Raw genomic sequence first — 15,024 nt, 5'->3', positions numbered from 1 at the left:
ATATATAGACAATGGAATATTACTCAGCAATCAAAAATGTTGAACTCATGCCATTTGCAGAAACATGGATGAACTTGTACAAAGAGCACATGAGGGCCCTACCTGGTGGCACAGTGGGTTAAAGCACAGCACTAAGAAGCTTAAGCCACTTCCGCATGAGTTCGTTCCCCACCTGCCCCGGAGGAGATCCATATGGCGTGGCAGACCTCTCCTGACCCACCTGCTGCTCCCCTCAGCAGTGTGCTTCGTTGATCTGCCTGTTCTGCTCCCCATTCTGTCTCTGGTGAATCCTTTCACCCTCCCCGTCTCTTGCCTGTACCCCAGTTCTGTATGAAAAAATAAATAAATCTTTTTAAAAAAAAGAAAGAGCACATGGGACTATGGTGATGGCACATGGGAGAAGTGGTGGTAGGAAGTCCATGGGGATTTAAAAAATGAGACAACTGAGATTTAAAAAATGTGCAAAATGAAGAATGTAAAAAATGTTATAAAATAAAATTTTAAAAAGCCTTATATAAAGTAATTTATGGAATTTTGCATAGTGAAATAAGCCATTTAGGAAATAATTTCATGCATTTATAGAATATTAGGGGTGGGAGGAGGCCAAGAAACATACCAATGTAAACCAAACAAACCCAGGAAATTTGACTGTAGAACTGAGAATACCAAGATGGGATTGGAGGAGTGGGGTGCATCCTGGAGCCCAACAGACTATGTTGGAGGATCCTGGTTGGTTTGTTTTATTCTTCTTTTTGAATCTAGCTAGGTTTGTATACATATATATTTCTAAAAAGAATAGATGTTGGTTTCATTAGTTTTAGATCTCTTAAAATTCAATTCATTGATTTATCTTCAGATTTTCATTATCTTCCTTCTATTTGCTTTTGGCTTTGCTCATCATTTGTAGTTCCTTGAGGTGAGAAAAACATTGTTTGAATTATTTCTATTTTCTTGATATGGGCCTGGATTTCTCCCCTCTTACTACTGCTCGTGATGTACTCCATAGATTGATATATCTTCATTTTCATTCTTCTACAGGTAGATTTTATATTTCCTTTTTTATTTGTTCTTTCGTCGAGTGATGGTTTGAAAGTATGTTGTTCAATCTTCACTGAGATGCTTTCCGAATTTCTTTTTGTAGCCAATTTCATGTTTATTACCACTGTGATTAGTGAAGATATTTGGCATGATAACATTTTTCATGAATTTATTGATATTTGGTTTGTGACCCATTATGCAGTCAATTCTGGAGAATTCTGCATTCAGTTTGGGAGAATACAAATGTCTTATAAATGTCTTTTAAACCCACATGGTTTAATTATTTGTGTAAGGCCACTGTGTCATTGTTTATTTTCTGTCCAGTGGTATTTCCATTAGTTAATATGGGGTATTATACCAAGTCACTTATGTGTTGGTACCAATGTCTTATTAATGGTTGATAATAACTGCCTTACATATTTTGATACTTCTTTATTTTTTGTAAGTATATATTGATGAGTAATATGGATTCCTGCTATATTGTCCCCTCAATCATTAGTGTCCAACCCTGTGTCTTGTTAACCTTCTCAATTTTTCCTGCTTTTGTGGTTTATTTTTAAGTTAATACCATTGTGATATTAGTAGATATTTGATAAAAAAAATTTAATTTGTTAAACAACTTTTATAGAATACTAATTGAACATGCACTCTAACCTGTTTTATGACAGAAAGTAATGCTGAAATTATATATATCCAAATATATTTTAGTTTATTATCAAAACATTTTCAGTTTGGGATTAAATAAAGACAACAACTAGCATCATATTGAAGTTTAACGATTTTACTAAGCCAATGTTTTGTTAGATTTTACACTGAAAAGTCAATTATATCTTAGCTTATTTCAGGAAGCTCCATTCCAGTATGCCATTATAAATATATAAACCCTTGCATGATAATACAAGAGAGTGCAAAATCAAGTATCACACTAAGAAGTTCCAACAAGTAATAGGATAGAGCAAGAAACTAAGAAGCCACAGCAGGTGAAAACAGTAAGAGGGGCCTCCCTGATGGTGCAAGGGATTAAAGCAAGGCACTATGAAGCTATCTGCAACCACTGCAGCACAAGTTTGATCCTGGTCAGTGAGCTGACCCTTATGGTATAGAGCAGACCTCTTCTAAGTCTTGCCCACTGCTCCTCTCAGTAGTGCATTACATTTAAGTCAGTCTGCCTGATCTGTTCCCTACTCTGTGTCTGGTGAATCCTCTAACAGCCTGCACCACTGGCCTGTACCCCATTTCTTATATGCATAAGTAAGTAAATACTAAAAAAAAAAAAAAGAGAGAGAGAGAGAGAGAGAGAGAGATCTAAGTTCAAAGGGCTAAGAGAAGTACGCGCATTTCATTTAGAGGAAATGGAGAGAACCCTAGATCAGAGACAGGCAGAGCAAAGTTGTAACACAGGTACACAATGGATAGAATTCTATCATAATAATAGATACTGGGATACAAAAGTTAAGGAACACTAACAAATTCCTATATAAATTTATAAAATTCCTAAAATATGTTAAAACATTTTACTCAAATTGAAATGGCTATGGCCTATGCTTCTTTCAGTAGCTATCTGAAGGTATTACTGTTGTCAACAAATAGTTCCTTCTGGAAATGAAAGTGAATTAGAAGGTTTGTATCTCATATATTGAAAACATTGCTTGCTTGTAATTAGATTACTGGCCAGCAAAAATCACAGCTTTCTTTCATAAGTATTTTTGACATATCAAGTTTAAAAGGCATTCTCTATGCATGTTTTGGAACTGCAACTCTTTCAATTATTTAAAGAAATTTCCTTTTTCAAAAAATATTATGACTGAGTTTGTGAATGTGAGGAAGAAGAATAAAAAGTAGAAAATATATATATTTGATTCCCTAAAATATTATATACCTCAAATATTCATTAAAAATGTATCAAATGTTATAAAACAATTCATTCAACAAAAATTATTATAAAGCACATATATAAAAATGTCCAAGGAAGCCAATGATTTAACTTTTTTATTACAATGATGTATTGGTATGCTATATACTTAGTTCTACTCACACTGCCAGCATTTAAGTAAGGTCAAATTTACTGACATTTTGCCCCATAGGCATATTATTCTGTTCCTCTAAATTAGATTAAAACTCTAGTTTTAAAACTGTTACAAAAAAAATCCCACAGTTTAATTAGTTTCTCACGTTTTGTGACCAATGAATAACCTTATATTAAATACTCTGCAAACAGTAGGATTTGCTTCTATAACTCCGATTTTTCAGTAAGACTAACAGTAGATAATGTGAAAGTGTTTTTTCAGACATTAGAATAAAAATTTCTGCAGATACTTAGATATTATATTGAAAGAATTGACTCTTATTAGTTGCCATGAGATTTTAATCCTTATTGTTCATCACAAATATTTATGATTTGATGGTGTATGCAAATTTAGTTTCTCTCCAATGTTAGATTATTTATTCTCGAAGATAATTTTCTCCTTGAGAGAAAATATAAGCCAGAAAATAGTGCTCAGTCCTACTGGTAAACTAGCATTGAGCATGTACATCAAAATGGGGCATATGCCTTCACAGTAAGGAATTTAATCTAGAAGGTATGAGGAGAAGCAAATAAAAAAACACAAATGTCATACATGCTGTATGACTAATAAGACTAATAAGGCTAAAGGGCTGCTACAACGCACAGGCAGGAGAGGTGAATTCTGTCACATGGAGGCTGGAGAGACTAGGGACTACTATATACAGAAAGTAGCATTTATACTTCAGTAACTTTTATTTGTTCAGCATTCACTGTCCATATTTTTTCCAATATACGAGCAAGAATCTCTGTTGTGTATTTCAGACCAGAAAGGAAGCAAAAATGGAGCCAAAATATATGTAATAAAATAAATCTGGACAAGGTCTGCAAACCTTCATTGACTTTCCCACCCAGCCGTGTGATCACCAGCAATTCCTCATCACTTTGGGCCTCAGTTTCTTTAACTGTAAAGTGATGAATTTGGGGCCTTTTTTGAAGGGACTATGTGATCTTTAAAGCTGTAGGAAGTTTCAGAAAATGTTTTGTTATTCCTCTCTCCTCCAACTTTTTTATCCGCTTTTAATTTACTTTTTTGTGATTTCATAAATTGCTCAATGAAATATTTCTGTAATTTGAAATATCATTACCAATCCTGTGAGGAAATAATAGTGGAAAAATAGCTAATCTGAGTCACTAATATGAAATGGAAAACATGTCAAATATCAAAAGGTATAGTTGTATATTGGAATTCACACTAGTTGCAATTTAACAGAAGTAACACTTATAGACAACCAGGTTTTATTTTGTATAGTGTTTCCAATTTTAATGAAGTAAAAACACATTTTGAATCTATGCAAAACATTAGGATTAATAGCCTCTCAGGGCATTCCTGGTGTTGCAAGAGGGTTGAAGCACAACACTTCATAGATTTCTACAGCATTAGTTCGATCGCCAGCCAGGGAGCTGACCCATATGGGGTAGATCTCGCATGTCCCGCCCACTGCTCCCCTCAGCAGTGTGTTTGTCAATCTGCCTGTTCTGCTCCCCACTCTGTCTCTGGTGGAATTCTCAACCCCTGCACCTGTGTCCTGTAACTCAGATTGCTTATGCATAAATAAATAGATCTTTTAAACAAATAGCCCTTTCATATATATTAAAATAATTTCACCCAGTAGAATGGATTCTTTTAATTAGAATTTACTAGCCCTTTTAGTTTAATCTCTAGAGCTGACATATAAATCTAGTGGTTTGAAATTAAAGTATAAAAATGCTGAGAACTGAAAGTTAAAGTAATAGTCTGATAGTCATGGAGTACAAGTACGAGGCATGAGGTTTTATGAAATGTCTGAGAAAGTGGCAAAGTTTTATACACTATATACCATTATATATGCATATAATCTTTAAAATTAATCATTTAGGGAAAAGTAATTGTGGTTTATCTAAAGTACTTTCAGTGTTTTTAAAAGAATCACCGGTTATATAGCAACTTTTTTTTTCTCTCTCTCTAAAGACTCAATGGATATATCAAACAAGAATGAGTCTTTAGATTTATACTTTAACCTAGAATAAAATGACCAGAGCAATATGATTTCATTAATTTCAGTAATAAAACTACATTACACTGTTTAATTCTAAAATTCATAAAAACGATGAAAATATTGATCAGAAGAAAGCAGACATCATCCTGCCTTACTCTTTATCTTGCCTCCCCTTTCCTTGCAAGAATACTAAATACTTAAATAAGTTATTCTAAATCAAACCAAGCTGAAACCACCATAATTATTTAGGTAGTGCTTCATAAACTTTTCCCATCCATCTACCATGTTAGTGGAAGAGAAGCTTGAACAGGCACCCCTAGGAATCTGCTGCCAGTGTGAAACCTCTTTGAAGTCATAGGTTTTATTTTAAAAATTCATGTGTGTTTTACATTCTACTCCATAATATATATCTGTTTTAATGTAAAAATGATGTATTTTCCTTGATATCATTGAGTTAAAGAGTACAGGGTAAATATGCCAAAATTTTACTATAGATTTGCATCTTCTAAGATACACACAATTTCAGGAACTTAGCTTTACAAAATAAAAGTATACTACAAACTAAATTCTTCTATAGATCATGAATATTTTCCACATTCAGTGTTCTGTTCATATCAAAGTAATTTTTTTTCTTTTGCAGTTAATTTCAAGTGTATAAATTTGCTAACCTGAAATAAGTTTCCTGTCTCACAGAAAAGATCCTTACTAAATAAACACAAGTATATGGGTTCTAATAATCCAAAATCATAAAAGATATTAGTACATATATAACTAGTATTTAAATATAAATTGTATAATCAATAATTACTTTCATCTTATCTATCATTCCAGGTTAAAAAGAAATATTGCTTTTTGGTTTTTTTTTTTGTTTGTTTGAATGGGATAATTTCCCATCATCATATAAAGTGAATTTTATAGTGCTGCTATAGTTCTACTGTTGTTTGTAGAATGAATATACAAGCTCTACACAGTACTTGAAGTGACAGAATGTGGTTCAAATAGTAATGAAATGCATATTTACTAAATAGCATCAGTTAGACTCAAATGCCAAGCAAAAATTTTAAGTATAAATAGGTAGTATATTTTGCTTTGTCCTGCAGAATGAATTCGAAGGTGTTTTCTCTGAAGGTTTTAGCACTAAAACATTAATAAATAAATAGATAAACAAATAGATAAATGAAATGTGTTCTAAGCAGGGATTTGACAAATAATATTCAGCTGTCTCAAAGGACAGAGCAAGTAAGATTTCCAGGCATGGGATGCAGCATGAAATCATACAGAGAGACAGCTATAAGAAAGGAATAAAAATGGCTCAAGAGAAAATATATCTGGTCACAATAAAGTGAGAACTAGGAGGAAATGAAAGACAAACGCAAGGAGGCAGAATGTACTTAAGAAATTTTTGAGTTGAAGACTTAGGAGTCTGAATTTCACAGGGATCAGTAAAAAAACTAGTCAAATAACTTGAGAACGGGGATTGCTGCCTCCCAAACAGTGAGCTAGGAAGAGGATTTCTTTTGAATACATTGACAGAAAGAAAATACAAAAGCAGAAAATCCAAATACAACACAGAGAGATTTTGCTCTTGAAATGGATAGAAAGAAGTGGATGATAATGTAAAAGAAAAAATATGGAAGGCTTTACCTAAAGCCTGGAAATAGGAAAGAAACACAATTGAATATAATTTACACATAGCTAAGACTGGAGGAACTCTATGTGCTCATATGATCATTCCCTTCTACCTTGACAATAGCAACAACTATAGTGTTTATAGACTATCATTATCACTACTGCTGCTGCTACCACTACTATCAAAATTATTACAGATAGTAGCTGTTATGGCAACAGGTGCATATTTACAATAGGCTAAAGCTTTAACTGTATATTTTTAAAGTGTTAACTCATTTAATGGTATTGCTACTTCGATTCTTATTTTATAAATGAGGAAACAAAAACTGGAAATTTAAAATACTAGAGCTGTAGGTTATCTAACTAATAAGTAAAAGATCTAGTTTTAGAACTTTATAATACCTACTTTGAAGAGCTATGCTCTATAGTTTACCTTCACCAATAGCAGAAGTTTGATACATGTGTGTATATGTACACATATATACTTACATGTATACATGTACAGACACATATCTATATAAACACACTTAAATATAGATAGATTTAAGGGTCATGTAAACTTCACTCAGATTTCATTATGTTGTCCCATAATCATTTGAATAAAATATGCTTACTAGGTATATTCATGTACAGTATCCTCAATGTAAGAATTAAACATCATCATTGGAAAACTGACCAATATTTCATTTAAACATATACTTGAAACACTTCCTACCAATATGTTTCTGTAATTAAGGTACATATTGAGCAAATAAAATTTACAGCAAAATTCTCACAGAAAGCAATCAAAGGATAATAAAAGCAATGCAATTATTTAATTTGGGGGGCCTCCCTGGTGGTGTGTGTTTAAAGTCTCAGCACTATCAAGCGATCACCAGTCACTGCAGTATGAGTAAGATCCCCAGCCAGGGAGCTGAACCACATGGCGCAGCACAACTCTCCTGTCTCGCCTGCTGCTCCCTGCAGCATTGTATTTCAGCAGATCTGACTGTTCTGCTCCCTACTCTGTCTCTGTAGAATCCTAGTCCCTCTTAATCCCCCCTACAACTTTGGCTTACTCCATAGTTCTCATATGCATAAATAAATTTTTAAAAAACCTTTAAAAAAAATCTCATTTCAGAATTGATTCTTATTGTGGCATTTCTGGTATTGCAAATTACAATACAAATTTTCTAAAGATTAGTATTATTCTACCTTGGTTACTTGCTAGTAAATTTACTTTTAGTTACAAAAGTATGTTTTTAAGTCTAATTGCTAAGATGTAACATTTTTAGAAAAGCAACTGTTAGGAAGCTATTATCATAGTTGTAGTGATTATAATTCCCCATTATATTATAATGTTTGTTTTGTTTTTAATAAAAATAAATAGTACTATGGAGTCACAAGTTGTCTACTAGTGTTATTCTGGTTTTTTGGACCAAAAATAAGACATACTTAATTACTTTAAAGAAACATGCTGAAGATGTGATTGATGATAACATATTGGCCATGATCACCACCAAAAAATATTATACCAACAATGTTCTAGGTTTTACAGAAACATCTTTTTACAATCAAAGAGTTTACATAGTTTGTGGCAAACTTGGGAAATATATAGGCTTGTACACACCTACTAATCATCTTTAGTGTAACAAGAAATGAAATTAATACATTAGTTTCAAATATAAAATTTATAGTATGTTTCTTATCTAAGAGGCCGAACGCAGTTCACCATATAAATAATTTCACCTTCAACAACTTTTTCCTTGATCCTTTCTCCTTTCTTCCACATTTCAACTTACTATAAGAGTAAATAATACTAAGATAGTTACCCTTAAATTAAAATCTTGGAGAGATTTCTGTTTGTCATCTGTTCTTTATTTCTGCCTTGTCCAGCTGCTGTAGTCCTTAAGTGGTGCTAGACTGTCTACCATACATACAACATCGACTCTTTTCATGTAGTCCTTCTCACATTGATCCTTTATTTTATAAGTAATTACATATGTTTTTGCATGTTCTAGATTTTAAACGCATTCAAGCAAAAACCACAATCTTTTTTTATTTGCCTTACAAATATAAACTTAAATGTTTATGAAATAAATGAACATATTACCTGATCAGAGATAGGAAAGGTTCACTTTTATGGAAGTGTTAAAACATAAAATAAGCCAAAATCAGTAATTAAAATGCACTATACTATGAAGTATATGTTAATAGAAACCACCCAATTTTTATATATCAACAGAAAAAAATATGATTATTTACAGTTTATCAAATTTTATCATTTAAAATATAATACTTAGGTAAAGAATAAGCCCAAAGCAAACTGCAAATCAATTACCTTTGCTTGCATTTTCCACATGTTCCAGTTCTTCAGGAAACTTTAGGATATCCCGGTATTTTTCCTCACAAATTTCAGCAATAAAATGCAAAAGGGTTGTTTTTTGATCTACTGATTTAGTATCTCTGATCTTGGAAGAAAAAAAAAACCTTTTTTTGGGTTAAATTTGTTTTGGCTTTTTCACAAGTGAAATGAATGAATTATGTCATTTAAAAAAATCAAACAAAAATAAAAAATCAAACAAAAAGCTGGTTGCTAATGGGAGGTCTGGTAAACAGCAATACTATAGATTTTACAATAAACTCCACATTTCAAAAGTGACAATGTTGACTGCAAAAAGTGAAAAATTAAGCGTTAATGTTAATCTAAACTCTGATGGAAAACTGGAGTATGTTTCTCATAAGAATATTCATTCAAGTTGTGGTAATAATAATCCAAGTAAATGTGTGTTTATCAACACTCTGATCTTTGCTTTAGCACAGAAACAATCTTGAGAGTTGGACTCATTTGTGAAATTACCTTTCTTTCTAGCAACCACTGATGTAAATTAATATAATAAAATAAGTACATTTTACCCTCCTTTACTCACATGGGTCATCAGGAAAAAAAATGAAGGATTTTTATTCTGATTTTAAGCAATCTGACCACACAATCATGACAACATGACAAGTTTTATTTGTCTATTTATATACTGAATTTCCTTTCAGAAACACTACAATAGGGATGACACAGTTAGAATAATAAAAGTCTTTAAAGAATAGGACGAAAACAATCTATGATGACAGTCTTTTAAATAAGTCTCATACCAGAGTAAGCCGCAAGGATTTTCTTTAAAATAAATGACAAATACAACATAAAGTATCAAGTTTTCTCATTCTATTGGATGTTTTAATTCTATAATCCTTAGATGATGGGTTTGTCCACTGATGTTCATAATGATTAGGGGTTTTTGGCTTTAAGGATTACTCTGTTTAGAATAAATGAATATTCCTCACAAATAGGTTTATGAAAAACTGTGGAGGATATTTAGGCAATTAAGGAGTAATTTAATCCTTACTGTTTTAGTAACTAAGCGAAAAACACATATAGTAAATGCGAACCACACTAAATCTGTTTTGTGCTATTCTTTTTTAACAACTGTTTATGTCCCATTGATATGAACAACTAGGAAGAAATACTAATCCAAGGCTCAAAACTAATATCCACAGGAGGCATAATATTGGCAGTTCAAGTGGGCACAATTATTTCTTCTAGAATTTCTGGGATTAATATAATCCCACACAGATAAAATTTTTAAAACTCTAAATTATCACATGGATTCGCCAAACATTTTTAAGTATTAAAAGGTTGAAATGACACAATTCAAGGGCAAACTATAAGAACCACAAAAAACCTCAAGGACAATTTGCCTTAAGTGAGATTTGCAGCTGTGGGGTAATCAATGGGAGGTTCACTTTCCCTAAAGAGAGGTCTTTCCCTGTGATTACTTTATATGTTCATAAAATGCCCTGTTTTCAGAGTATGTTAGGCATTGCTGGGTGTCCCAAATAAGAAGTTAAATAAGAAGTTAAGAAGTGCACATTTTGTTTGCTGCTGCTTCTTCTTTTTTTTTTTAACAAATTGACTGAACTCCTAGGCACAAGAAGCATTACTGGGGTATACATTAAGGAAATTGATCTATGTTTTCAAAACTCTGCAGTCAACACACACACACATACAAATCCCATGCAAAACAACATATATGTCAAATTATACACGCATATAAAATGCTAAAGTTCTATTTGCAATATTTACTTTTTAAATGACCACACATAGTCAATTTTAATGTTTGAAATTGGCAAGCAATAATCACAACAAAAATATGTGGTCTTTTTATTTTTCCCTATGTATATGACCCTAAAGCCAATATTTAAAAATATATAGTGTAAAATTTAAGGGTAACTGATTTTTATTTATTCAGGTGTAGTCACTTGATCATTTCTTCAGTTTCTCTTACTAACACCATTCATACACTAGCTATTCTCTCTTTCACTCAGTGCCTATTGTATATTTCAGTGTCAACAGAGAGGCAACTAAGAATATTCACCTTCATCACTTCAAAAGGTTAGTGGCATTTGGCCAGTAATTTGCTCTCCCAAATTGCACTACTTGGATTTATACATCTCTTGGGGTGGTACAAAAGTAATGTAATCTGGTATATCAATAATCACTTCTAACGTGAGTTAATTAATAAATAAAATTGACTTCCATTTGCTACCTAGCTAATTCAAAATTATGTTCATTTATATTAACATAAAATATTCCAGTAATACTTGTCCAGATTGCCCAAATATCAGTGGTACTATACAATAAGCATTTCAAGGTTGGCTTCAGTGAGAAGTCAAGTGTCTTTATGCATGTCTGCCTGTGATCTTCCTCATTCCCTCGTCAATATCAGACAGGCAGCAGTATGAGGCAGCAGTATGAGGCAGATACATAAGATGCAAAAGAACTACACAATGGCCAACCAATAATCCTGTGTCTTGTATACATTTTCAAGTTAGAAAAAGCCAAATAACAGTTTCAGAAATTGGAAATACCTAAAAGAAATATTTTATACAATGTTATTTTAATAAGCTATTATCTATGAATGATAAAAATTAGAGCAATTCACTATATTCACTGATACGGTACCATCAGTTAATAAACCATAGAACAATTTTAATTGTAATCATCTGACCAATAAATGCTACACACATAAAGATTAATAACTACATTTATATTACATTTATATTAACTGCTTCTAGCTAACCTTTAATAACTTTCTAAAATGATATATGAATACAAAATACCCTTAACAGAATAACACCTACTTCTAATTAATTTCAGTCATTTTCCCCCTAATATACATAGGGGCTATATTGATTCTATTTATGTCAATATTTGACATGCTCAAAAAATTTCCAAACTTTCGTTAGAGCGATAGCAAAACATCTAATTGTCAAGTAAAAAACATTTATTTCAAATATACCTATTCAAGCCTGAAAAATATCTCCATTCTTTGCTATCTTTGAAATAGCAAATCTTTGAAATCATGCTCTGAGCAGAGGAAAGCCAACATACAGCTAGAGAAACGGAGACAACATTTTAATCATCTACATCAGTCACATGAACTCTTTCTATGAAGGAACCCTTCTGTAGGTAATTTTCCCATCTGCTGAGTTTTAAGCCTATTTATTTCTCCTTGCTCTGTCCTCAGTGAGTATGGTTTAAATGCATAACTACCTCTCACAGAGTGAAAACTCCCTTTTCATGTTCCCTCCTTTCTAAAGCAAGCAATTTTAGTTCACATTACTAATCCACATAGATGTTATTTTAAAAATATTTAATTTTGTCATAACTAGAATCCACTCAAGGTTTCCATTGTAAAGGGCCCCACCTACTGGAAAGCCTGCACAGTTCTTGGCTCTATTTGGTAAGTCTTTATTGCTTTGGCCCTTGCCTGTCTTTCTAATCTGTCTCCTGCAAATTTCTGATGTGTACCCTTCCTTTCAGTCTAATTACAATTGCGTTAACATACTATGCAGGGCCATACTGCTGTGCTCTTTCACCTCGCCTTCTCCTTCTTTACTAACCCCCTTCTCATTTTCTTCTCCCACTATCTGCTGAGAATGAACTACTCATATTTCAGGACTACTCAACAGCCAAACTTCTACCTTAAGACTTCTCTATCTTGGAAGTATTTAATGCATTTTAAATATTTCAACAAAGTACATTCCCTCAGTTAGGTTGGAGACCCTATTTTAGTAATAATTTTTGTCGGTGGAATTTAGGAACCTGCTAGAGCATAGTATGGATAGGTAGATCATAAATGTTCCAAATGAATATATTTCTCCCTATCAAATTTGCCCACTTGCACAGGCTACTGAACTTTTCTAAATTAAAGTCTAGTCACGTATGTGCATGTATCTATGTACACACTTACAGGTCGACTACAAAACCCAGACATTTCAAGTACAGTGTATGTGTTTATAGAGTAAGGTAGGAATGAATGCCAGAATAATGTTATATTTGTCCTTCTGGAAATGGAGCAAAAACATACATTTGTAAAAGAAGGCAGTTAGGATCAAGGAAAGAGAAAAACAACAACAAAATAAAAACCCTTCAAAAGTTTCTAGTGAATGACTGTATTGTGTTAAAAACAAACAAACAAACAAAAAAAGGAAGTTGAGATTGAGAGTTGAATCTAGAGTGAGGTAGTGAGGTGACTATAGAAAGTATATGGCAGCTCATTTTTAAAATACAAGTGTTAGCTATGTGGATATAATTTATGAGAAGGTAGTTATGCTATTCCATTCTCTCCACTTCATTTTTTCCCATATGATTTAACTTGACTATGTTTCTTAAAGTACATATGACCATGTTATTCACTTCTTTCAAAAAATGTTACAGCTCTATCCAATTCATGTAATAAAGTCAAGTTTTCTTCATACAAATAAAGTTAAAATGTATAATTAGAATATTTATTGAACGAAGACTTTTGAGTTAGACAGAATGAGGGTTGAACTTTTGACTGAACCACTCACTTGTATGTCCTTGGGCAAGTTTCTTAAACATTCTGGGTCTCAGCCTTCTCATTTGTAAAATGGCCATTAAATCAGATCTTAGACTTGTACAATTTAATAATAAATTATCATGACTGTGATCATCATCCAGATTAGAAGTGATGGGAGCCTACTTTAGCTCCCCATCTTCATATAGAGGAAGTCATTACCATAACCTGAAAGTTCCTCTGTGATCCAGACCCCAGTTGACACTGAGGACATATCTTTAGCTGTTATCCCTCACCACCCATTTCAGTGATGTGGCCCCCATGCTGCTGCTCTTCTAGGCAAATCTGAATTGCTGCTAAAAGAGAACCAGATAAGCAAGTTTTTGCCAAACACATCAGTGTTCAATGCTTTCCACAAAAATATCACTCTGTTCATGTATTTCACTAGTCCTATTCTCAGGGCTAATGTGTACTGGCTCTCATGGCACACATGCCTTGACCCATATGCCAGTTTGTGAAGATGAGATTACAATGGGTGTTTGTACAGCAAAAGAGGAGGATGGAATGAAGAATCATCCCTGTCAGTGACATAATGACACAGGTACAATCCAATATTGTGTTTCCTGTAATGGCAACCCCATTTGAGGTTGAAGGATGAGAGTGAGAATGTGACTAGGTTAATGAATTACCATGCATTACACAAAGGAGGAGTAGCTGTGGCCTTTATGCCTCTATCTAAAGCAACCTTATAGACTACATACAGGACAGCAGAGAGAAAGATCAGTATGAGCAAGGTAGCTCATATCCAGCCAGCTACAAGAGAATATTCTCTTCCAGAAAGAAGCAAGAGTAAGAAAAAGGGACACTAAGTTTTTTTGCACAAATTGCTGAGACAAAACTGAATTTTCAAATAAAGAATTTGAGATATAAAGTAGTAAAATAAATAAAGTCATAAAATAGTGCAGTGTGGATACTACTGAAGGAAAAGTTTCAGGACACATTTAGACAGATCTATTTTTCATGTATATTTAAACTTTAATACGAGGTGAAGCTCCATGTTTATAGATTGCTTCTGATACACCTCGTCCTCCCAAGTATTTACATAAATGACCATATTAACTTAGAAAATTTAGCAACAGAGTCTATACTCAAGGGGAAAAAATGCTTAATTTTGCTGCTTCTAGGAATGGGATCTGACAGATAACCACGTAATAACATATTTTTACTGGATTGTTCTTAAAAAAAATATGAGGGTGAAATTCAGTGAAGGAATCTGGTTGTTATTGGAATAAAACCATCTAAACTACCAATATGATGAGATAATTGAATTTTGTTTCTTTTAGAAAAAAAAATTTCCTAATCATGGCTTCTTTTTTCCCTATTATATTTCTATATTCATGGAACAGTTAATATTTAAGCAATCATGAATGCTCCAGTGCATATATCAAAACAACTACTACTGCTT

General features: G+C 32.8%; 1 protein-coding gene across 1 annotated transcript in view; it reads right to left on the bottom strand.

Annotated features, from left to right (window-relative positions):
* The window catches only part of DIAPH2 (diaphanous-related formin 2), an 831,186-nt gene that overhangs the window by 405,788 nt on the left and 410,374 nt on the right, over positions 1–15,024 (bottom strand). Inside the window, exon 22 of the mRNA XM_004685633.2 lies at positions 9,029–9,158. Within this exon, the coding sequence (XP_004685690.1) occupies positions 9,029–9,158 (130 nt within the window). The remainder of the gene's footprint in view (positions 1–9,028; positions 9,159–15,024) is intronic.

Source organism: Condylura cristata, unplaced genomic scaffold (genome assembly GCF_000260355.1).
Source record: "Condylura cristata isolate star-nosed mole 26May11 unplaced genomic scaffold, ConCri1.0 scaffold00019, whole genome shotgun sequence".
NCBI lineage: Eukaryota > Metazoa > Chordata > Mammalia > Eulipotyphla > Talpidae > Condylura > Condylura cristata.
The sequence above is the reverse complement of the archived record's forward strand: the minus strand, read 5'-3'. Positions and strand labels throughout refer to the sequence as shown.